Source organism: Phlebotomus papatasi, chromosome 3 (genome assembly GCF_024763615.1).
Source record: "Phlebotomus papatasi isolate M1 chromosome 3, Ppap_2.1, whole genome shotgun sequence".
In the NCBI taxonomy this organism is placed as follows: domain Eukaryota; kingdom Metazoa; phylum Arthropoda; class Insecta; order Diptera; family Psychodidae; genus Phlebotomus; species Phlebotomus papatasi.
In genome coordinates this window covers 19,004,037-19,031,086 of record NC_077224.1, presented here as the reverse complement: position 1 = coordinate 19,031,086, position 27,050 = coordinate 19,004,037, and the positions used below count along the sequence as shown (strand labels likewise).

The 27,050-nt window shown below is 32.6% G+C and overlaps 1 protein-coding gene across 2 annotated transcripts in view; it reads right to left on the bottom strand.

Moving 5' to 3' along the window:
* Nucleotides 1–26,820, bottom strand: part of LOC129806825 (neurotrimin-like) — a 77,936-nt gene extending 51,116 nt beyond the window's left edge. The window contains exon 1 of one of the 2 annotated variants that reach the window (XM_055855609.1): nt 26,555–26,820. Coding sequence is in view for 1 of the 2 variants with exons in the window: in XM_055855608.1 (XP_055711583.1) it covers nt 14,451–14,523 (73 nt within the window). In the remaining variant the exon portion in view is untranslated. Of the gene's footprint in view, nt 1–14,450; nt 14,838–26,554 lie in introns of those variants that run through there. The other variant, XM_055855608.1, reaches the window with a different exon arrangement.
* Nucleotides 26,821–27,050: the final 230 nt, after the last annotated feature.

Genomic DNA, 27,050 nt, shown 5'->3' with positions numbered 1-27,050 from the left:
TAATTCTAATATTACAGTTTTTTGCCCAGCATTTGGCTTTTTAAGTTGTTAGTCAAGATCTCATAGTTTTACTTTGTTTCTGATTTAGTAAAGTTAATTAAGAGATATTTTCAACTTGGACAATAATTATTTGCTTTTTTTATAAAATTATAAACACTGAAAAAGCCCTCGGGGCAGATGTAGCCACTCTTCCGTCGCGGACTAAAACTTTCAATGATTATTCACTAATACATGGACAATTGTTAGTACTATTGATATTCCAAGCAATATTACCATTTGGATGAGCAATTTGTGAAATAGATTTTTTCAGAATGTTTGCATCAATTTTGCCACAATTACAAGAATGTCATTAAAAGTCATAAAAAGACTGATTCGTAACCCAAAAGCACGCAATCGATATACCAAGCTCAATCTCTGGCTTGATTTTGTTAAAAACTTCCAAATGGCCACGTAGAGGCATGACTGTTGCGAAGTTACTTAGTGAAAACTTTGTCAAAGACTGAAAATCTATTCAATTGGTGTCATTCATTTGCAACTATTGATCAGTGTATAAAATTCCTGCCCTTTAATTAAGAAACATTGTTGTTTCCTTGAGTGAATTCAACATTAAGAAACAGATGTTTATGTGAAGCTTTTGATTACACTGAAGGTCAAAGTTGGACTAAAGGTCATCATGATCATAGAAGTCAAATTCAGGTGGCGTGATAACTGATAACATTTGTAGTGCAAAGCTAATTTCAGCTCTTTATTTAGAAGAGTGAAAATTGTCTCGGATTAAGGGATAATGCTGTATTTTACAGGATAATTGATATTGCCAATAGTTAAATTTCTGATTGTAAATGTAAACAATCACCGAATTTTTCAAGCTCGTTTCTTTGCTAGTACTCAAAGAGAGATTTAACCATGGAAAGTACAAATTATTTTTACAAAACACCATTAGGGCCTTGACAGACCTGAGGATTAGCCGAGAGACGACTTAGCGTAATTATATTAGAAATAATGGTTACACTACATTTCCATCATCTTCCATTAAGTCGTTTCTCGGCTTAAGTCATAAGTGTGTCTAGGGCATTACCGTTATTACGAGACATTCGTCTATTTTTAGTAAGAAAGCGAAATCAAGTTCATAATATAATATTAGTACTTAAACAGCCTGATTTTATTCGTTTATGCGAATTTAACACTTGCTATCCATAAATCTTGACCATCAGTCCAATCAGAGGGTTTACATCGACATCTGTTTCTCATTTTTGAATTCCCATAAAAAAATGCAATTTCTTGATTACAGGGCAAGAATTGTATGGAGCAATCAATAGTTGCAAACGCATAACACCAATCGGATAGATTTTCAGTCTTTGTCAAAGTTTTCACTAAGTCACTTCGCAACAGTCATGCCTCTACGTGGCCATTTGGAAGTTTTTAACAAAATCAAGCCAGAGATTGAGCTTGGTATATCGATTGCGTGCTTTTGGGTTACGAATCAATCTCTCAGAGATCGTGTATTGATTAGAAGTCCTTTCATTTCAATGACAATGTGCTTAATTTTATCATTGATACATTTCGCTTTCAATTTTGATGGTAATTTTAATACGAATTTAGTATTGGTCCTAATAATCTTTATTACATCTTGCCAAATATTTCTTAAAACGTTATGGCTGTGGTATGATCGAGATAATTTACTCAAGCTACTGAATAAGGCAATATCCCTTCATAACGAACATGAGAGTAAGGATGTTTGTGCAATTGCAGAGAAGAATCTAAAAAAGTTGAACAACATTTGGATAATTTGTTTTAAGTAATTAAAAATTGCTTTTTTTAATAATTCAATATGTCAAGGATTTTTTTTGGATTCAGGATAACATTCGCAATAGTCAACACAACCGCTGTATTACTCGCAACTTGTAATGTTTTACAAGGAGAAGAAGGAGTTTTTATTACAATACCATTCGTCCCACGGGAATTTCCAGGACATTTGGAAATCAAGCTTTCAATTCAATTTGTACTACTTCAATTTGGTTGCTTATCTGCGCTTTATACTGATTTCGTAATAGTTTTCTTTGGTATTGAAATTATGGCAGCTTCGGACATTCTTTTTGACTACATTTCATTTCACAAAGATGTTATTCAGGAACATCCTAATGACCTCAAGATCATCACGGTTAGATTCTGTGAACTTGTAGAAAATGTCAAGCTTTTCAACGACGTTATATCTTTTTCGTCATTTGTTCAATTAGTTACCAGTGCTTTAATGAGCTTTTTAGTATTCTTTTTTACTCGCTTAAGTCCCGAGAATCCTGTTGGATATTTTCTCGGTTTTTGCATTGTGCTACAATTGTTTTTACCTTGTCTATTTGGTGAGTTTATCAAAATCAGAATGGAAAGACTATCGACAACTCTTTATCACACCAATTGGTATGATCTTAAATTGAAAGATCAGAAATCTTTTCTGATTGTCCTAGGAATGATTCAGAGGGAATATGGATTGAAAGCTGCTGGATTGTACAACATCAATATTTATACGTTCATTCAGGTAAAATTTTCCATCAATTTCTTGGAAAATTTTGAGTTTTCGAATAATTAAATTGAAAAATCTATTATTTCAGATCATGAAAATGGCCTTCTCCTGGTGTGCATTTATGTTTACTTTAGAAGCATATTGTTAGACAAGTTGTAAGCATTTTTTATGTGGATTTGTATTTGAATTCTTTTCATAGGTCTCACAATGCTAAATATGAAAATTTGGTAAATTGGTATATCATTGTGTAATTTTAATTTAAACTATTTTCTTTCAAACATTGATAATTGTGTGCTTTGTAAAATCATTTTTATAGAATCTTAATTTTTTAACTACTAAACCTTGTTTGGGTTAACTATAATTCGACTTAAAGAATAGTAATATATTTATACTGTTAATTTTATGGCAATTTGATAAAAGCTTTCAGTTAGAAATTAAAGGATTAGCTTCACCTTGTCAAGTCTACTATGAAACCGGATTTTAATTGTCCAGCAAACTGTTATAATTCTTCGTAAAAATATACTTTAATTATTGAATTACTCAATGTTTAAACTAGGACACACTAGTTCCCCCCTTTTTAAACACTAATCCACTTTAGGACAGATTTCCTCAAATTCTATTCACTGTGCTATATATCGATGAGTATGGGAAAATTCAAAAATTCCCTTTGTGGTTCGTCATTGAAATAAAATTCCTGTGCCAGGGTATTAATTCCCCTAAAAGTGTCTTGGCTAAAATAAAAGTGTGACTGTTTTTCTATTTTATTTCCAATATTGTGAACTTGTAGTGAGAAGCATTTATTAAAAGTTATCTTAAATAAAGAATAATAATAAAACCTTTAGATAATAGACTTGTTGATGAAAGTTTGGAAAAAATGACATTAGGTGCCTTTCACTTGTCCAATAATTAGTTTTTAAAAGCGTTTTATTCCTGGAATTATTCAATTCAATTCAATTCAATTTGAAGTTTATTTCATGCCTAAAGGATACAATGTTTCCTAAATATAAGGCTATATATACAATAAGTTTTTTTTTGTGACATAAGTTGTAACCAATCCGAGCTTAACAGAGTGACGTTTACAAAAGTTCATTGAGCAATTTCTTAATATATTTTACAGTTTGGTGATTATAATTAGATTTTATTCTTTGTGGTAAATTATTGTAATTTTTTTATGGAATTCGAATTTCATAACATAAACCAGGCTATTCGTACAAAAACTGAATTTCGAAAAACACTCCTGTGACACAGGGTGCCGAAAATAGACACAGACTGATCCTAGAGAATACTCAGCTCGTAAAACTTGGCGGTAAAGGATCAGCCCAAACTATCATACACTGAGGATTTAGGATTAAGGATTAGCGTTTTCAACGTAAATTTCTATTAAATCTCCACACTTTGATTGCTGAAAGGCTTCGTACAGTAAGGAGCACTCTGATCTTCTCTTTACTCCAATCTTAATGCATTTTAAGATTTTACGATATTGCGTACGATTACTCTCCATGTTTTTTCACCCAATTGACATTTCGAAAAGCACCCAAAAACCCCCAAAGGCGTCTTCTATACGGGGGGATTTCGAAATGCACCCCACTGTGCTATGCACCGGTGAGTTTCGGGAAATCTCCCCTAGTGGTTCATTCCTGAGATAAATTTTCTCCATCCTCTGTTATAAATTTTCCAAGTGTGCTCTAACTAAAATAGATAGTTTGGAAGACTTTCTATTTTATTTCGAAACGTTTTAAATGTCAATCCCACAGTGTTTTACAATCAAAAAATATGTTAAAGAGTGGTAAAGTTAATATTTATGCCTGCTGATGAACACTTTATAAGGAAGAGGAGATGGGGCATCCATCCCCATCATCTATATCAAAACCGTTCTACCGCAGGATTTTATGCCAATATTGTTGCTAAATTAAGAAAATATCCTAAGTTTTTATTTTTCTATAAATCAACTTTATTCTATTTAACTATTTCTTTATTTCTTTTTAAGGATGTCTATTTAACAATTCCACTATATTCTAATGCAGATTAAACGATACATTCAGAAGAGTGACCGATACCGTGTCGCTATTTCACCTGCTTTTCGACTCTCAATAACTTTGAAAATAGTTCACAAGAAAAACATCTCTTGGAAAACAAAAAAAATGAATTAAAATCTCTTGAAATGTCAAAATATTCGAACATAAACAAATGGAGCTTTTGAAGAGGGAAATTTTAAGCGCCAAAAGATAGGCAAAAATGCACCGGTCTAAAGCTCAGTGGGGGAATTTTGTAAAAAAAATGGCGGTTTCGAAATAAAATACCCCTGTTTAAATGCTCCCAAAGTGAAGCTTTTTATTTTCAGCACTGGCGCTGATGTCGTCTAATCCCCGTAATTTCACTAGACCTCACGAACTTAGAAGATCAGCCTGATCCTCCAATTTATGGGCTGATCCATGAGTGTATCGACACCAATCCTTATTTTTGGGGCTGATCCCTAAGCCGATCCCTCTGTGCCTATTTTGGGCTTAAGGGGTGCTCAGCGCTGTGGCTTTTATTAACACTCGGTTATAGACATTATTTTAGGCCTTATCGGTAAGATCTAATCAATAGACCCTAAATAAGTAGTAGTTCTTTGTACTTACATTAATGAATCAGAGTTTACAATTATCTCATCTTTAATATACTTCCCCAATTCTCCCCTCTACAATGCTCCGCTTTCGATTAAAAACTGCCTCATATAAATGAGTTCGAATAAGTTTCTCATGATAACTTGTGGTTGATATCCTAGAATTGAGTTAAAAATAATTATATTCTAAGACAAGTCCAAGGTTAGTATTAAAAGAACATTTATGAGAAATGCAATAAATTCTAAAATTGCCCTTTTTACCTCAATGTACAATGAAAGTGTAAAAGTGAAGCGATTTTTTTTAATTCGAAAACGAAGGTTTCACTGTAAGAAAAATGCATTGGGAATCTTTATGTGGTTGGGATTATAAAAAGTACATATTGCAATAGTACCACCCCATCCACAAAATTTGAGGGAAAAAAACCTGAGACTTCTTTCTACAGTCAATTAGAAATCACTTCTAACGAGGACATTCAGAGGTATTTGGACAAAATCATCAAAGAGTATAACAATTTTTTTAGGGCTATGTTATTGTGAGTGGTCAAGTGAAAAGTAGATTAATTGAACAAAGTCTAGAGGCATTTGGTCTGGGAGAGTTTCCAATACGTGCTAATTACTAACAAGATTGCCTCAATAAACAAACCCGTATTTCAATTACCATCTACGCACTCTTTTATGCTATATAAATTAATGCAAAGGGTCATTTTCCTATGTAAGTTATACAAGTGAATGGGAAATTTTTTTTATTGAAGAAAATCTTGAAGGACAAGAAAATGCAGTAAATTTTTGGCTGACTCCTGATGTGATACATTAAAATGAATGGTTGTAACATTTCAGAAAGAAAGTTCATGACATTTAAAAATGGATATTTTTTGCTCATTCCAGAAATTACTCCTAACCATGGCTATTTTCCTCACTATTTTCCCTGCTTTTTCTCTCTTTTTAATAATTTGCTATATGATATGTTTGTGCCAGTCATAAAAAAAACCCCTCAAGAGCTATCAAAGGTAGATTTTATTGCTGGTAAAGAAGTATGTGATTTGTTTCTACTTTTGTATCTATATATCTTTAGTGGTAAATTGAAATGGTATATATGTTTCAGTGATGCACCCCATATTATTGAGAATAGCATGAGAAGGGGTGGTTTAATACTGGAAAAGTGGTATTTATAGAAATTCAATTGCTCTATGAACACTATACACATGCTATTTGATGCAGTGTAAATTTCTCGGAATTTCAGCGCAAAACCCACCCCCAACACTTGAATACCAAAAGTCAAAACTCAACACATACTATTCACTCTTCTTCACTTCGGATTAATACCATTTGCATTAGAAAGCTTTCAAGATATTTGATTTTCAATATTTTCCAATATCATTTGATGTCTTTATGAGTTAATTGATATGTTGTCATTAAGCATAGACCCTACACAGGGGACGGAATAAATCAGTTTTCTTACTCAAACAAATTCTCCAATTTTACTAGTATAAGATGCAAAAAATTGATATTCCACGTGAAATAATTAAAAAAAATGGTACTTATAAAATAAAGAACCCTCATTTACAGGTCGCCTGAAAAGTTCACTTAGCGGACAAGAAAGAAAATTAATTTTTATTCTTTTAAGTGGTCCTCTTATGATTTTAATGCACTAGGTCCAATGATTCTCCTATAATTCTATATCATGGCGGAAGTGTATTATTCAGAGGTCTTGCTATGTTTCTTCATTAGATTTAAGGAGGCAGCCTGAGTTACATAGCCAAATCCTAGAAGTTTTTAGCGATTCTTTTTGAAGGAGACGGAAAATCTTAAGCTTTATGAAATTTTCGATATATTTTTATACATTTTTCAAGTGCTGAAATTAGCTTTCTTCTAAAAAAAAAAAAAACTAAATGGCGAACTAATGAGACGTTTACTAGAGCATCTCGTCACTGCATCCCATTGGCGGGAAATCTACAGCTCGTAATTCTTTAGAAGAAAAAATCTAAAATATTTTCAATTTTAATAAGTGTATTTCCTAATTACACCAAAAAAAAGGAGAAAATTGTGAAACAAGGTAAAGTATCCTATGTCAACCACTTAAGGATAGTTTTTGCGAAAAACTTATGAAAAAACAGTTATAGTAAGATGAGGTAACTGGATCGTTTTCCGAAGAGTGCTACTTAAATGCTGGTTTTTGGACTGATAAAATTCTTTTTTACTTCTTCTAAATCCATAGAATCATTCACTGTTTCATTCAGAAACATAATATAAAAAAATTATCAAGAATATTAAAGTAAATTTATGAAATAATGATAATACTGAAATAAGTCAGCATGCACTAACTGGGTCGCCTTTTCGCTAATTCACATTTAATTAGACTTTTAGATTTAAAATACTTTTTTCACAAGGAAAAAACAATAAATGTTTTTAATCAACCAGCTGTCGTTAGCGAAAATATAACTGCTAGAAAATTTTTAGTAAAGAACCCAACTGGCACAAGATTGAAATGAGTCGATTACACTTCACTTATTTAATGGATAAAAATATTATTTTTGCTTTTTCTCAAACTTTTGAATAGTTATATTATGTTACTGTAGAGACTATATAACGGAAATAAAAATAAAAATATTATTTTAAGTGGGTTATCATAAACGATCCAGATAGCGAAGCGCCCAGATTAGCATACTTGACTATATAAATTTGTATTTTTTGATAGGGGTTTTACCTAAAACTATAGAATAGATGTTTATCTATCTAATTATGAACTTCATTTAGCCATAATATAATTTAAAATAAAAAAAATTAAAATGTTTTAAAAATGCGAAGTGTTCCTCTATTCAATCACTTTGATATCAAAGTACCTCTACTCGATCGCCTGGGGTTCCTCTACTCGACCGCCCATTTTTTCTTAAAGTTAAATCCACCACAAAACTATAAAATACTAATTAATTTAACTTGGGCTTTTTGTACACTTCACGGATAACACTTAAAATGAAGACTTCATTAAATAAAATAGAAAAACACACTTTTAGGAATTGTTGCAAAATAGAACAATATTTCAGTGAAAAAAGCTTCACTTACTATAATTCGTCGACCGATCGAAATGTGGAATATCATATTTGAGATACACCTTAAATTTTTAGACTCAAATTGGTATTCAAGTTAGTCATAGAACTAAAATTGATGCACAGTAACATAGATAAAGCCCTTGAATTTCGACTAGACTAAAAATTCAAATTTTCTAGTAATCTTTAAAGGTAATAATTGAAATAATTTTTTAAGGAAAAAGTCAAGGATATCAAGAAGTGTGCCATAATTTACTGGAATGCGAATTTTTATTTAGAAATTACCTTCATGCTTCGCATTTTTATTATTTTTTCAGTCTTTAATGGTCAATATTTACAAATTTCCAACTGATTCGTATTATTTATGAAATAATTGACTCAATAATGTTAAACCATTCGCTACATATTATTGCAAAAATAAATAAATTGAATAAATATTTCCACCGGTCGACATAAGGAACCCAACTTACCGGTCGACTTAAGGAACGAGTCGAGAGGCGGTCGACTCGAGGATACTTTACGTTACGAACTTTTCTTAAAGGTTTTTCATAAAGTGCATATTATGAGACGAAATTGACTTTAACACGCGAAAGATGTTAAAAACATTTTTTCAAGTAGGGGAAACCGGGGCACCACCAAATACGGGGTAGCACCAAACACTAACTTTTATTTCTTAATTACTTGGACTATCTCAACCATTTCTTCAGTAGACAAGCATACTTATAGTGCTTATAAATTCAAAATTAAAAAAATCGCAGTGTTTGGTGCTACCCCGTGTTTGGTGGTGCCCCAGTTTCCCCTATACCATATAGGTTCAAATATTAGAGAATTTAATTCCTAACAGAATAAGCCTTTATTCATTTTATTCGGTTTATTCCTTTAATTGTTCCCGCCAATTCGAAGGAATTATCAAAATGTGAAGTTGAGAAAACACGCTTCAAACTTTTGACTATTCGCCTTAACACTTGGAAATCTGCTCAGTGTTCTTTGCTTTCGTCTCTGTAACTTCGGAAATATTTCGAAATTGCTTCTGATTTTTTCTGGTGTAGTTTTAGATAGTTTCGACCACTCAGAATAAGAAACAAATAACTCGCAGTAGGCAAATTTTACAGGAGAGTGATTCGAAGCTGAGATTTTACATGCAGAGTATAGGATTTTTGAGATTTAAAATCTCTATGACTTTGAAAATAATTATCTTTCAAGTATAATATTCACAGAGAAGATAAAGGCTATAAAGAACTATACAAAAAGAGAATAAAACGAATTTTGTAAAAAAATTGAGTTGTTCGACTTATATTCTGTGTCGTCGACGTCGGTTTATCTATAATAGATTTAAACAATAAAAAATAGACTACTTTTGATCTTGTAATTCAGGCTTCCCGTTGAATTGTTGGCCGTAGAGGTTACAGGGAAATTTCTTCATATTTTATGCAATTTAAAATGGCACTCTATTTGCACAAATAGACGTTAATGTTCGAAGAATTCAAACCTACTTTCGAATTTTAAAAATAAATTTTCGCACAAAGTTTAATATTTACTACAGCAAGGTAAACATAAGACACATTTTGATACTCGAAACACTTCGAAATTCTATCAAGAAGCACCTTGACAACTTCGCAGACGAAACAAGAAATAAAATTTAAATGTATTTTCTTGGCTTTTAAAACCGATTTTCGAAGATTTTAAACTTTAGCTGTGAATGAAGCAAATCAAAGTTTTATCTTACGATTTTTATGTTCAAATTATCTGAAAGTTCAAAGAAATATTCAAAATTGTTTTACTCTATTCAAGATAGTCAATTAACGAGCAGATACTTACTGGAAATAAAGCTCAATACCATTTTCAGATCTTTTAAGCTTTATTCCTTTTGAAACAGATTATTCATGTTGAGATCTTTTTCTCCAGAAAAATTCTACATAAGGAACTGGATCTTAAGGAACTGGACTAAACCTGTAGTTTAAAGACCATTTTAAAGCACAAATAGCCTCAGGCTGATTCTCAAGAAAAAATTTAATCCGTAAAATTTGGCGGTGAAACGTTCTTGATACTGGAGATTTGACCTTGTTCACGAAGGTCCTCTACTTCTAAATTGAAAGCAGGAACACAGCATTTTATCATTTTAAAGACCTAATTGCTTTTATTAAACCTTCCTAAATTAGAAATTTCTCCAAAAAACCTGCCTATTTCGAATTAATTGGAGTTAAGCCTTGCAGCTAAACCTCAAGCCTGAATCCAGTAAAAAAAAAAGCCAGGTTAAGAAAATTATCCAAAAAGCCTTTAATCTATGACCCAGCACTCTCAGTGTAAAAATAGTTTGGGTAATATATTTTTCCCTGCCAAATTTTCCTAACTCAATTTATTCTCAAGGATCAGGCTGAGTTTATTTGAGGCTGTGCTCTGAACTATATTTATAATTTTTGGAAATGATCAATACTTCAAAGCTTCAATAAATTAGCAGTGTTGGATAAAAATAGATTTTGGTCGGTTTATAAATTAAACGATATTTATGATTTCCTTTGCTAAATTAATATTCAAAAATAATTTTCCCTGAAAAATAATCACAGAACTTTTAGTAAATAGAAAAAAATTATATTCATTGAATACTGAATATAGAATTCCTTATAAGAGAATCAAAAATTTTACTGAAAGTTGGATGGACAATAAATAGAAACTTTTATGAGCGAGGGTATGAGAGAAATATTTTTATAAATTAGTCAATAATAATTATTTAATAATAAGGCAACCAATTGCAAGCAATTGTAACACTTGAAATTAAATGCATTTAATTGTATAAAAAAATTGTGGCTTCCGAGAGCGAGAAACGTACCGTGATTATATGAAAAATAAAAAAAATGGAGCCTTTAGGGTTCTGTATATTCTAAATTTATATAAACAAAATTTGCGTAATATTTTGAAAATTTATTTACAAAATTTTAAAATTAATAAAAATTATTTTATTATTAAAAACTTTAGAAATTTCGAAACTTAAGTGCGACGAAAATTGATTGAACCAAACAGATTAAGTAATATTTTTACTATCGTCCTACCCGTAATCAGTCCTGCTCTATGTTAAATTTTATTCTAACTATGGTCCAGCCTTCGTTTTGTCTATTTTTTTGTCAGCTTCATCATGAAATTTTTACATGGAAAATTGCTGCAAAACCCTCACTTTGTTCTTCCCTTGTGCTTCTTGAAAGAATTATAGCTTTAAGGTGAAAATACTGTCTACGAGTCTATAGACCTCAAGGATATTAGAAAATTCAATCAAATCCTCTTGAACTTGAAAAACTCTTTGAAGACTAATTAGTGGTTTTGACTATGGAAATTCCATAGATTTTTCTTCCTATAGGTGAACCCTGCCAACGTTAGCTTATAGAGTTGCACCGTTCTAAATGTTCCCCTATAAAAAAAAGCTTCAGTATCATTCAAATGGTTTTTTTTTGACATTTCCACTCTACTCTGCTGATACTTCTTTGAAATGTTCAAAGAAACTCCTTCTCTGTGAGAATCTCCCGATAACAAATTCATCTTTTCGAAAGGAGGAGGGGCCAAAAATTAGGAAAACAAATTCGTTAATTTTGCTGCTTTTTGTTGTTTTTTTTTGTTTCTCTTGCGAATTAATTACATTCAACTTTGACTTTGTTTTTTTTCACATCATTTACAATCTAAAAATCAATTTGTTGTCCTTTTTCATTAGAATTTCTCGCTATATTTTTTAATGATTTAAAAAATTGTTTTCTGTTTTTTTTAATCATTCTATTCTTTTCAAACAGAGAGAGAAGGGGACGGTGATAGAAGTGCCTAAGCTTTGAAACTTTGTGCATCAAACTCATTAAGGTAAAGGCCCTGTATGGCCAGTTCCTCAACCCGGCCAGTGAAATTATTAAACCAATTTTTTAACGTTTTGTAGTCAATAATGAAATTTTCACTGAATTGCATTATGTATAATATAATAGACCTTATAATTGTTAGGGTTTGCCTGAGAAAGTGAGCAATAAAAGCATGAGTTCCAGTCTAGCTAACCTTGTGGAGGAAACCTGTGATGATTACCTAAGAGAATATCGAATGAAAAGCATGAGATCCTGAACCTCAACTACTTCCTTGACAAATATAGCATGAGATACCTGTGAAATATACAAGACTTGAGGATTCGGCGAGAAGAGAACAATTTTTGATGCTTTCTCCTTCCAATATATTTCACACTTCACTCAGATATAACTAATTTACAAAATAGACTAAATTATGATGCGTTCTGATGAACGATTTAGAAGATGTTTTATGATTTTTCGGAGATGGCGAAAAATGTGTTGTTGCGCGTGTCGCGGTGTAGAAGGCAGAGAGTCATTTTATTGCTTGACAGCATAAGAGTGTGAAGGTAGCTACAAGACGGAAATTCCCGTTGGTGTCGCTGCCTTCAATGAGGAGGCAGTGGCGCGAAAAATAATGTTAAACTAAGTTAGAGCAATTCTAAGTAAATTGAGTAAATAATCCCACTGGCAGAGTTGAGGAACCGGCCGACTTTAGGGCCTTTACCTTATATTCTTGCTTTCTATTTTCTAAGTTTATTTTCTTTTCTTTATTTTGTAATTGAGCCATAATGAGGAAGCTCTTAGAGGAAGAATTTCGTTTAAAAACAGTTATGTTAGATTGCTAATCAAATCTTTCATTCCCTTTTTTTTATGCTCTAACATGAAAATGTTTAGGGTAAATGGAACAGATTCGGTCAAATCGGTCGAATCCAATTTTATCAGGAAACCCAGGAAACCTACAGATTTTCAACAGAATTTCTACAGAACCACTATACGAAGCCAGAGTATGTCCGAAGCCTGAAACTACTTCCTTATATGGGATATTGCATTTAAGAAAATATAATCACGTTGTAATAAAATATCGTTATGCGTTTAATAATAATGCAGAAAAATAAAATAAAAAAAACATATTTCATATTGTAACAAAATTGGCCGATTTAGCATACGATAACCATTTTGTTTTGCAGGTTAAAGCAACTCTAAGACGGCGATGGCCTTAAAGAAGAGTGACTAGTACATGACTAGGGGAGAGTACTCTCCCTTAGTGTGTTTATGCCTTCGAATAATGTGAATTTCTCTTATTTTTCTTTAAAGAATTACACATATAATCAAGTGTGCTAATCCGGGCACTTCGCTATCTGGATCGCGTATGACTAATCCATTTAAAATAATATTTTTATTTTTATGTCCGTAATATAGTCACTTCAGTAACATAATATAACTATTCAAAAGTTTGAGAAAAAGCAAAAATAATATTTTTATCCCATTAATAAGTGATAGATTAAGATATTTTCGCTAATGACAAGTGGTTAATTGAAAACATTTATTGTTTTTTCCTTGTGAAAAAAAGTATTTTGAATCCAAAGGTTTAATTAAAAGTGAATTAGCGAAAAGGCGCCCCAGTTAGTGCATGCTGACTTATTGCAGTATTATCATTATTTTATAAATTTTCTTTAATATTTTTGACACTTTTTTATACTATTTTTCTGAATGAAACAGTGAATAATTCTATGGATTAAGAAGAAGTAAAAAAGAATTTCATCAGTCCAAAAACAAGCGTTTAAGTAGCACTCTTCGGAAAACGATCCAGTTACCTCAGTTTACTATAATTATAAATAATTGATAATAAAATCTAACAAATATTTAATAGAAATATGTAAGCTTTTTAGGAAAAAAAATAGATTATTCGAAGGTATGCACGTTCGAAGGGAAAGTACTTTCCCCTATTTGTTGATGATTTTTAGCATAGTATTTACAAATATCTCATGAGTGTTAGGGGTAGCATTTTAGGCTTCGCACAAAATCTGGCTTCGAAGACTTCATGTTTTCTCCATATTCCTTTGAGTTCCTGAATACATTTTTTGAAAAATCAGGACAGGTTCTTTAAAGGAATATGAGAAAAATTTGAAGTGTTCAAGGCCAGAGTGTGTGCAAAGCTTGAAAGTCTTCCTCTACTCTAAAACCGCATGGTAAAGTTTATGATTACAATCACAATGTCACTTGTTAATCGAATTTAAAAAAAATCCATTATCGTCAATTTAAAATTTCAATAACTTGAATTGATAAAATAATCAAAAGAGATAGAAAAGCACTTCATTTGAGGATATCAATACGATGAAGTTACTTAAAAGATTTCACTTATTCAGTCTCGTCAAGAATCAATTCGTCTTTGGTGCCATTTCAACGTGAGATATAAATATAATTGTATTTTCAAATAAATTAATTGACATTGCAAAGAGTATTTAAAGCTAACTTGCCATTGATATCTGGAGTTGCAACAACATCTTCAAAAGCCACCAACAGAAGAGGAATTAACAGAAAATTCATCATTTGATATTTCAACCGGATAATTTCTGTCAGATGTTATTCAGATGTGCTTGGAGTATGTCCACAAACTACACATTAATTTGCAAACTATCATTAAACTCCGTACACTTGAAAGCTGATGATGCCAGCGGGCAAGAAAAAAAAAGTCACCTGAACTACCCCTTTCAATTTTTGAGTATTTCCCAACGAAAGTTCATTCACTAACTGAATCTCAAAATTAATAAACAGTCACGGTGAACCCCTCGCGTGGTGCTTTGGCCAAAATCGCATGCGCCACTTTCGTGTTTTAACCGATAAAACATTTCAATTCACACAGTTTTTCCTTTTTCCTCAGGCTGTGATGAAAAAAAAAAAAACAAAAAAAGTAACTCTCTCACTAGAGAGATCATTTCTAATTCCACCCCTTAATAACATAATTGGCCATATTCCCACTTCTGAAATGTGGGCAAAATTGCAGAGACTGAGAAAAAAAAAGAATTGCACAGCAAAATCCCTTCAAAAGTATCAATTATTCATGGGGTTTCTTACAAGAATGTCTTTGTCTTCATCACTCCCAAACCCATTCTTGAGGCAAATCATTGAATGATTTAAAATGGAAATTACCAATTAATTTGCTAACAATATGATTCCTTTTCATCTCTCACTCCTTCCCCATGAAATCGATTATGATTTTATAATTCAATTTACACCGCAAATAATATCCTGAGGCACTTTCTCCATGGCACTGAAATCTTCTTAGCAAATCAGTCTTTTATTTTAGGAATGTTACCCAAATACTTTTCAGTCCGTGAAGAAAAGCCGAAAAAGCTCATGAGAATACAAGCAAGAAACGAACAAATAGCAAATACAAATTCAAATGATTCAAACAATCATGAGCTAATTAGAGGGACCAACGGAACGGAAGATAGCAATGTCAGCATTCCAAGAAACTCTTTTTATTGTCTCATTCCACCCAGGATTTTCCATTACCAAAAAACTTTCCACTTGGCCCTACAATTGCTGGAAGAAGCAAAGAGTACACTTTCATCCTCCCTCTCCATCAACAATTGGCAATTAAAAACCAGTAATTAGTGAGAATTTTCTCTACAATTGATTATTAAATCCATCTTATTGAAAATTGCTAAGGAAAACTTGCCATTTATCTCAAAGAATGTTTGCGAACTTTTTCTACTAGAGCTGGGGAGCGGATTTTCCAGCTTGAATTATTGCAAAATATACCAATGGATGAGATACAAAAATCAATTCCTAAATATGAACGTTTAGAACGTGGTAAAATTTACTAAGGCCTTTAGGTCAATTTTCCGCCAAAAATTCCCCAACAAAGCAATTTGAGAACATCTTAAATTAAGAGATATGTAAAAGCGGGAAATGAAAAGCTCTGTGAGCATCCCCTTCTGAGCCAAGGAGAGGGAGAGATACAAAAAGTTTAGAACAGGAAAAACTCTATCAAAGCTTCAAACGATTTGCACAGAAACCCAGTTTTAGAACAAGGAAAATTCTGTGTCTCGAATAAATTTTAATGAGCTTTTGGAGCTTTTTCTCCATACATATTTAAATATGTAGGGTCTATTCGTACTAAAGGAATCTTTTAGCAAATACTTCTCTCAATTCTCAGAATTGAAAAATTAACGTCATAATGCAAAATAATTAATGTTAAAATAAAAGATTATCTCTTTTGAATGGAAGATTAAATACTTACCATAAAAGCTCACCATATAAGTATCAGTATTTAGGGAGACGTGGAGCAAATATGGAATAACAAATGATTATTAATCAAATTCCAGAAACCCTGAGATATTTTACTGCTCGAACTCAAAGAGAAAGCAGTTATATAATCGACTTTTTTTCAACTTGTCACCGTTTTAGAGCTTAAACGGTAAGAGATATCAAGTTTCGATATTCGGTGACCCCCAATAAAAAAACGATATCTCTAGACGTTTGTATTATTTTTCCCCCCACTCCTTCCAACCCCTCCAAAACCATGTTTTTTTGTTTTTTTTTTCTAAAACGGCTCCTATTTTTACATATGGTTTGGAGGTGGTTCTGGCGAACATTTCGTACAAACTTACCTATGACCTAAAAACATCTCCATCTTAGATTTTGAAGGCCAAATATCAAACCACTTTGGAGGGCTTATTTTTAACCCGATTTTGTTAAATTTACATTTTTTGAAAAAGTCTTGAAATTTCCAATCCGATTGCATCGATCGCAATCGGTAATCAAATGGTTAAGTACCCGAAAGTGACCAATCTTTTTTTAAATATTCTTTTTTTCTGTCCGCAAAATTGTTACCCATCTAGAGGCCAAACGGTAAGAGATACAAACTTCGGATCTTAGGAGGACCCCCCGCCTCAAGTCGACCCAAGGAACATTAATGTGATTTTTATTTTCCCCCACCACTCTCCATCCCCTCCAAATCCATGTTTTTTTGAGTTTTTTCGGTAAATGGCTCCTACGATTTCTTTTATTTTTGGATATGTTTGGAGGTGGTTTAGGCGAACATTTCGTACAAACATACCTATGACCTAAAAAAAAAACGGCCATCTTGAATTTTCGAAAGTCAAAGTTTAACATGGTCTTGATGATGAATGATTAGTGTGATGAATCGCTTGAATATCCGTGAGTGACTTATTTTTCTCTCGTTTACATTTTTTGTTTGTCCATATGCTTGTAACTCATGCCAGGACATTTTAAAATGATCATTTATTTACCAATTTTTGATTTTCAAATGCTTTTGTGATTTATGAATCAATTTGATCTCTAATAAGATCAGTAAACACCAAAAAAAAATATGCAAAAAATTAATTCACGGAGTGCGCTATCTCGTAATTTCAAGTATTCTGCAAAGCCTGGACGCTTTGTCATCTCTTTTTTTATCAGTATAAATCATTTTCCTCTGTCCAAAAAGGAAATGTCCTTTTCGGACCATTTCTAAAAATTTATTTTCTAAAATTTCTTAAAAATGCTGTGGCAAATATTGGCATGCATAGGGTAATTTAAACATTTTGATTCTTTCTATTATAGATTTTCATAAATAAAAGAAACATCAGGTTCTGTTGATTTACATATCGATAGCATTTTCACGATTTAAGTGGCACTTTTGGCATTTGGATATTTTGAGGTAGTAGCCATGACAATTAATTTTACTTTATTTTATACTCATTGCGATAGGTTCTGAATTCGTATAGTTCGTGACTTATCGATCAGTTCTGAAAATTATGCTTTGTCCGGATATGAGTTTCGATCTTTTACTCATTTTTTTCTCACACCCCCCCCCCCCCTCAAACATATACCGGGCACCACTCGCCTTAGCATATCTTTTCATCTTAGGCGATATCTGAGAAATGACATCACGTTGTTTGCCCATCTGTGCATTTGTATGTCTGTCCGTCTGGCCGTTAACATGTCTAGAGCCCAAACGGTTATAGATAGAGACTTGGGACCTTCATAGGATCCCCCATAATTTAACCATGGGACCATTAACATGCCCATCATTCCCCCACATGTTCTCTTCCCTTCCACCTCTCATTGTAGGATAATGTTTTAGAGATTGTCCCGGTGGTCATTTCATCTTTATACGAAAATCCCGTTGAATCATTCCTAATAACGGTTTTTCAAGGTCAACGTTTAGCAAAGCTCTAGAGAACGCATTTCTCAACCGAATGGTGTCATATTTGGACTTGATAGAAAGATCTTGATATTTCTGACAACTCTAAATTGATTTCAATCGATTATGAATCGATAATGTACCGTTTTTTAAAATATAGTTTAGGAAGCTGCATAAAGTTCACTAAAGGTACATTTTTCGCCAAATTCATCTTGTTTTTAGTAAATAAATTGTCAGACCTTCTCCAGAAATGTGCATAATATATCTGAATATTTTTAAATTATTTTATTTTATTCAACTTTATAAAACATAACTAAAAGGAATTTCTAGAATCTTGAGGAAAAACTTGAATATTTTCAGCAAAACATTATTTTTCTAGGAATTCGTCAGTCTTATTCTCTGTAAACGCCACTATTACGCTTAAAATTCCTGGGAATTTGACTCAAAATTTTCAAAAATGTGACAAATTGTATCAAACAATTCGAAGATGTTTTTGAAAATTAAGAGAAATTGATTGCTGATTCTTATTTATCATCTTTTTATCTGATTTGTGTGCAGCGCATATTATGCAAGTGTATTTTTTTTACTTGGCACCATCCAAAACTCCGAAAAGATGAAATTCAGGAAAGCCAAAATCCAGAATACCCTAATCCCAATAAAAGGGCCAAAATCCCAAATGGCCAATATCCTGAAAAGGATGAAATTATACATAGCATGATGTGTGGAATAATTTTTCAAAGTACAGAAAACTTCCCTTTGCCTCCGATAAGCACGAGTCTAGTCGTGGGATTAAATACAGTGTTAAAAATTCGGAATATCGGCCCTTTCGGGATTTTCGCCCTTGCGAAATTTTGGCCCTTCCGGAATTTTGGATTTCAGGATCTTGGTTTTTCGAGATCTTGCCTTGCAGGATTTTGACCCATTCGGAATTTAAAACGGGGCCCTTTTTACTGATGTTTTTAAGGATATATTGAAAATGTTGCGTATAACAACAAATAGGGCTGTGAAAAATCTTCAGTATAAACTTTTTGAAATAAAATCAGATTCTGGAAGAGCATAAAATGTTCTAATTGTGTAATAAAGGAAAAATCTAAAACTCCTCAATGTACCACAAAAATCGCGGAAGTGCGATATTATCTATATGGAAAACGTAGTCCTCATCAGCTATAAGAAATTCTGGGGTAGTGTCCCTATTTGAATTTGTCTCACTGTAGGTATTCCTTTATTAATTGTAACAGAATTTATGACTGAGCTGCCGAAGAGGGTTGAATATAAGTTAATCAGTGCAGTTTTTTAATGGAATGTCTTTTGGTATTTTTTCGAAATTTTAATTTGTATGAAAGTAGAGTAAAATGATACAATTTGGACAAAGTGTTACAAGTTGGACAAGTAGCCGGTACAAGTTTGGACAAGAATTTTTTCTTGTAAAATACAGTACAATTTTTTTTTTAATTACATGGAATCAAATTTTAACACTAAAGCATTAAAAATATACAAATAAAATAAAGTACTAAATTTATCAAGACAAAAAGCCCTGTCCAACTTGTACCATTTTACCCTATTTTGGGAAAAAAACTTATCGAAAAATAGTAAAATGGATAACGTATTTGTGGTACCGTCGTTGCGGGTGACTTTGCACTCGGGGGGTGACTTTGCACTCTGCTGTCCGTAAGACTTTGATTAATTCTAGCACATATTGATGGTCTTCGCCGATCCGGTCTACCATGTCAAAGTGTATAGGGATATGTTAAGTACCAAGTAAGGTACAATGATCCTCAAAAGGATTCTCGTAGTTTCAGTAATAGTCAATGAAATGCTAATATAGGTATTTTGTCAAAAAACGGATCCGTAAAAAAGTTATCTGAAGATGCAATTCCAAAACCGATTTCAGAAAAGTAAATTGCCCAAATCTATTCTAAATTTATCTGGCTAGAATAATTCACTTCGATTTTGTTGATTATTCTTATTAAAATACTTTTTTTTCACTATTATCTTCCTAAGTACGCATGATTTATGTTATAAAATTGCATGTAATAGGCTTTCTTAAGCTTTATTATAGAAGTATTTGGCTAAAAATTATCCAATTTTTTGATAATTTAAGATAAAATGACCGAGATCTACAAGATGGTGTGGTCGCCATCTTGGTTTGACAATTCTGTCCGCCATTTTGAATAACTGTCAAAACAAAAATCTCATCCGATTGAGCTGAAATTTTAGTATGTTCTAGCTGATGTCAAGACCTTTTCAGAACATATATAAAATCTGACCTAGGTCAAGTGATTGTCTGGATACTAGGGCTCTAAGTTCAAAATTTTGACACTTTCATGAAAACAGAACTACGGAGGGCTTCTTTTATCAAAACCATCACAAAAAAAGACAGTACTATCGTTAGGCGATGAGATCTAAATGACAAACAAAAAGAAAAGTAATGTTTTTCTTTATAACAGCATATTATTTGAAGATCTGAAAAACTGTTTTTGCAAAGATGAAAAAATAAAAAAACTAAATAAATGACTTTTCATTTATTTTTTTTAATTATGTAAGTCTAATAAATATAAAAAATAAAAGCCTCAACCATTTTTAACGGTTACTGAGGCATTTCGTTTAGGTTTTAAAATTAAGGATTAGAAAATAAAGATCGCCAAAATATGAATATTTCAAAATTTTAAAATTTGAGCCTCTGTATCTAGGTAAATACTTGATGTAGACTGGAACATAGATACGTTCTGAAAAGGTCTTGACATCAGCTACAACATACTAAAATTTCAACCCAATCGGACCAGTTTTAGGTTTTGACAGTTATTCAAAATGGCGGACAGAAACGTCAAATCAAGATGGCGATCATATCATCTTGTAGATCTCGTGCATGTTACCCTTAGATGTGAAGATCTTCATTGTCGTTTATTATCAGAAATTGTTGATTTTTTAGTATTTAATAAAAAGTGCAAAGTCACCCGCACCTTATACCCAGTGCAAGCCTTTTTTCTTGATTTTTTTAAACATAGTAAAATTTTATAAAATTAATGCTATTGGCACAAAATCCATTCATTAACAACTGAAAACAAATAATTTTACTCAAAAACCCCCCTCCCTTCACTTTAACTATCCACTTTTAGAGAGCAAAGTTGAAAAATAGCGAAAAAACGTGCAAAGTCACCCGCAACGACGGTAAGCAAATCCGGTTTATTCTGGATAATAACACTTATTCATACATTTTGGAAAATAGTTTAGTTAAAAATTGATATATTATCCTCTAAGGAAAATCTTCACAAAAGAACTCAAAATTTCAGTCTACATTTTCTAGAATTCCTTAAAAGTTGGAGAGTTTTAGGAGTTCATGTTGGCAGTTAAATCAAATTTTTAAAATTTTTAATTTGGCCATAGGTTTCCCCTTATTGATCGAATTATTTTTTTTTTACTGAAAAGATTTGTCAAAACTTTCAAGCTGATATTTGTTTTTTTTTATTCAATTCAACTATTTAAATATATTTTATAAAAGGCTTCAGCAGGATTGGATAGTATTTTGGTACAACTGAAGAGCAATTCTGTAAGAGTATGACGATGTCATATGACAATTTTTAAGATTTTTAATATGAAAAAATTGGAAAAAAAGAGATCGAAAACCCAATTCATATCTTGATTACTAAAAGCCTTTTATAGAGCTCCTTGCAATATCTATTCGATGTTCACTGGGGTTAAATACTGTCCTTCTGCCAAATTTACCACGAAAATTTGCTATATGACATTGTCATAGGGTCGAATGAACACCTTTTCGACAGGGAACCCCTATTGACATTTTAGTCAAAATGTTGAAATTTATTTAATGTGTCTAATAAAATTTAAGTAATATGGCATTTTTTCATTAATCTACATTTTTCGATAAGTGTTCAAATTTCCTATTCCAAATGGTACAGAGTAGTGTGTCAATAGGTGTTCCTTTCACGCTATTATTACAGAATCCCCCTTACTGGTCAGTGAAAATGAAGAAATTATGAACCATATTTGCACTTTCGGTTTAATTTAAGACGATTTATTGGGATTTAATGATCACACTCTAGCTATTTTTTACTGAATAATATTGAATTTTTCACACTGATTGAAAATGTTTATTCATTTTGACAAATGACCTTATATATCATCATATTGAATCCTGTTTTAAACAGTTAAAGTCGACCACTTGTCAGTAATATTAGTAATTATTTATTGTTAATTACAAATACTTTATTATTTATAAACATAGAATTGGTACTAATTAAAACAAGAATTAAATGTTCATATGGTAAGTCTCATTATTTGATGACAGAATATATTTGTTTATTAATGCGAGCAGAAATACAAATATTATACTTTTTGCAATATTTTTTTTTAATCTAATATATAAATTGTTTTGACAGCCAAAATTTCGTACATTTGAAACAGGTTAAATGAATTCCTTCTATTTAGATGTATACCGAAACTTTAATAAAAAATCATCTTTACAAAAACGGGGTTTTAATTTATTATAAATAATATATAAGATGATTGTAGGACATGTGAAAAACTCTTTATAATTCTCTTTGCCAAAAAAAATGAAACTCTCACTGCTTTTAAAGTTCTAATTGAGTTCTGATCAATTATTATGAATTTTTGCTGACCAAATTTAACTTTTCAATTATAATATTGTGTACAGTCCCGAGTCCCGAATCCCGAATGTTATAGAATAATTGAAAAAAAAGGAACGACATCTCACTGTTGAAATTGTAAGTGTGATATGGGAAATTTAAACAATTTAGACATCTGTTCACAAACTTTACTCAATTTGGAATATTTAGGTCGATCCCTTGAATTGTTACTTTCAATTTCAATTAAAGTGTATTAAAAACAGTTTATTTTTGAAAGCAATGTTTTTATTCTTGAAGTATTACTGCAAGAAAAAAATACATATTCCCCATTAAATTCAACTTGTTGGAAATTTTCTTCAAGAGCTTGTACATTTGAAACCTTCCAAGAATTCCCTTCTTCATGAATTTCTACATAATCTTGTCCGAGAAATTGCAATTACGTACTTTTCTCAGTATCTTCTTTGCATGAATTCTTACATTGAATCCTGTTACTTTTGTGAAGTATCTTGTTACTTCTATATTTAGTTCCTCGTCTCAATTTTCAAATGTTCATATTTTGTAAGAACTGGTTCATTTGAACAAAAATCTTTCAAATACTGTAAATGTCGCTTTTAGTTAAATGCACTTGTGTTCCATGGTGATATTTCTTCAAATTCCACCCTTAATAAAACTTCTTTTGCAACTGACGAATGGGATGTTTTAGGGTGTTCCCATTTGGGAGGTTTATTGTGAGTAAATTTCCTCGGACGCACCAGCATTTGGGAGACACCATGTGAGTGATATATGGTCAAAGAGCAAGATTTAAGGTGTGTTTAAAGAAGAGAATAATGCCGTAATAAAAGACGAGGGGTTAGACCGCATTTGCTAGAGGCCAAAATATCATTTCCATACCCTCACTATAAACTCAATTACACTATACCTACGTGAAAATTCTCTTTGGCTCTCTCTCGCTCACTCACAATGAACCAACCAAGGGGTAAGTCATTCCAAAGCCTCACTGCCAAAGGTTTCTCTATCTTCAGTTTCGAGAAACTACTTGGCGGTTTTCCGCTAGAGGGACTTTAAAGCATTTCATAGTATACAAAAGAAGTTGCATGGTAACTCCGGTAACTCTATAATTGCATTTCAACTGTGGGAACTGTGATTAATTTAGGATACCACCAAATAGATACCAGTCAGGTATCTATTTGTATCCATTAGGCATCCTAAACTTACTATCCCTTTCCCAAAGCCAACGTAACAAAGCCATTCCTCCGGACAAGTGACACAGAGCTCTCCGGTATTTGGCTCTTCGATAACCGGCTTTCCAATATTCGGATGATCCAGGTGTCAAAAACACGAGAAAGTTATAAATTTTCCATTTCGCATAGGTTTCTATCTCTCATTTTCGGTCCCAATCAACTATATGAAAGAGCTCAGTGTATTAGGAAATGTATTAAAAATAGATAGATAGATAGATTTATTGTCATCAATGCTCTTCTGGAGAAATGCTCTGCTATAGATAGTACTTTCATAATCAAAATTACAAATATTTTTCTGCGGCTACCGCCGTATAAGCCTTGGTTACCACTCTACTGCAGAGTGAAAACGGTGGAAAACTCTTTCTCAGGTTGTATATGCCATACATTTTAATTACCTGAAAAAACGTCGACTTTAGTAGAAAAACTCCCTATAACTAAATCACCTACTATGAGGAGAACAAAGAAGGAACCTCCACACATATTTCGAGCTAGTTTTTGGAGCTAAATCGGTGTTCCTGGACAATCCTTGGGCATTGACTAATTCTTCCACCACGAGGCTCTCGAATCGAATAATAAAACCTTTTATAAGCTATTCCCATAGACCCAGATACAAAGTTTTGTGAGACACATTCAACAACCAAGTTGATGGACGAAAGGATTTGAACATAAGTAGCCAAAATTGTCCAATAACCAGACCCCTTTGTTCTATCAGAGCAAGACCAAATACAGGTTATACAGATTTTTAGCGACCAGTTAAGAGCTCCAGAAAAACCTTGCAGCCCTAAATTTTCTCAGTAGGATTCCAAATCTTCATTACGACATGAAATTCATATATAAAAAAAGACTGTTCAAACCACTTGAGTTATAATGAGATTACCTTCAAAATTATCGGGCAAAATGTCACATATTTGGCCTAATTATGGTAACCTCAATATCATTACAAATCAGCAACTCATTATAGAATTGCTTTAATTTTTTTTAAAGTTTCTTACAGGGGCATTACATTTCCTATGTTTCTAGCGCGCCGAAAAAACTTTAAGTTTATTAGCTGTTTTCTGTCAGTGTAGAATGAATTTGAAAAAAATATAAATGCAAAATAAAAGTCAACTAAATATTGAATAGGCAACCGAAAACCCCAAATTGGCAACCTACGTAGTTTTGGAGATATCTCGTGAAATGTGTACGAAAACAGGAAAAAATGCACACTAAAATCAGTAGCATTTTTCAAAGCTAATGTCATCCCCCCTGGTTTCTTATGCGTTCTAAAACTTTCGAAAGCTCTTTTGGGTTTAAAATGCTTTGCGGCAAATAACAAACACTGCAAACGCTCCTTGGTAAGAAACTAATGACCAACTTCAAGGATTTTAAAGTAGTATCAGTCCAAGAGAAGATAGTAGCAGTCAGCAAACGGTCCAAGGACAATATTCTTAGTTAGACATCAAAAACAACTTTCCGGCCAGTTAGCGATAGGCGACGAAATGGAATGAGAGCTACTCTGGACGAGACCTCTTGACTTCTTTCTGTTGTTGTAGTTAGTGGAATGCTGTTCCGGTTGATCTTAGAGATTATCCCTCGCGTTACTTTCATTCTTGGAACTTATTGTATGTAACACTTTTTGTATGTGTAGATAGCTTTGATAAAATGAACTTAAAGTCGATGCGTTTCGGATTTCGGTAAAGTTCTTGTGTTTCAATAAATCAACTCAAAGGTTTCACTGATATTTCACACTAATCTTGTTTTCAGAAGTATTACGGGCCTTCTAGATCCCGTTTCAATGATTAAGTATCAGACCACCCGATGAAGTATTAGTTATGATTTTAAATATTGTAAATTTCCTAATACGCAGCGCACAATAAATTTTGTTTTGTAAACATGTTATTGACTTTTCAGTGAGAGTGAGATTTAGATCTAGTCATCTCACTCACTGTCATAAGCAATTTCGAAAACGTATTTACAAACAAAACTTATTGTGCGTTGTGCGTTGAACAGAATGTGAGATCAAAATAACCGAGGACTTGGAACAAGATTATGCCCTAGACACACTTACGACTAAAGTCCAGAGACGACTAAGCTCGTTCATAGCCAAGTCAGTTCCTGACACATTACAAACGAGGCTTAACGTTTACTGGCACTCCACAAAACATAATTGTCGTGGGTTTTCTGCAGATATTTCTACTGAATATAACCGAAAATTAGGGACAACATCATTCGAGATCCGAGGGAATTTTATCAGTATCGCAGAATTCTTTTAAATCAGGAAAATTCTTGTTTGCATGGAGGGAAAATTAGCTTAAAAATTCTCTGAATTTTTTTCAAAAATTTATTCACATGAAATTCCAAAAAAACTCAACTATTCAGGGAATTTGGGATCTTGTATCTACAATATGATGTCATCTGAGAGAATTTTCTATCATTTCAGGTGAAATCTACTAATTTTTCTTTGAAAATTATGCCTAAATTGCGTTAAAATAACAGATATTAATGACTAGCAGATTCATGTAATTGATTTCTGTCCCATTCACATTCATTCATTTCTGAAATTCTCGGAAATCCTGCTGATTTCCAAGAAATATGGCACCAATTACCTGATATTTTTCAGCGATTTTGGCCACTTTCTGCGTCGGACATGATCCTGTTCTTCCCCAGGATAACTCCTAAGACGATCAGTTATCCTCCGCTGCCCTTTTTCCAAGGATTTTCCGCCTTTTTATGCAGATTTTTTCACTTTCCACGCACTCACGAAAACATTTGTTGCGCAATCGGCTTAGCACTTTGCACACACATTTTCCTCAAGTTTTTCACCACTCGCGGCCACTTCTGGGGCACAGACACTATCCCACTATCTCAATTGTTGAACACTCGCGGAAAAATCAAGAAAAACTTCCCGAATTGAGGCTTATCTTGCCAACTCTCGCACCACACACACTATAGCCAACCATGGCTCACGTCACTCTGACTCTACGTCAAGTGGCGCTGTGGACGAGTGAAAGCTTGCTCATCTGGTGGGAAATATTCGAATTGCATTTCAGTTAGCAAATTCGACAACAATATTTTAAAGTTTTTAAGATTGATCGACGGAAT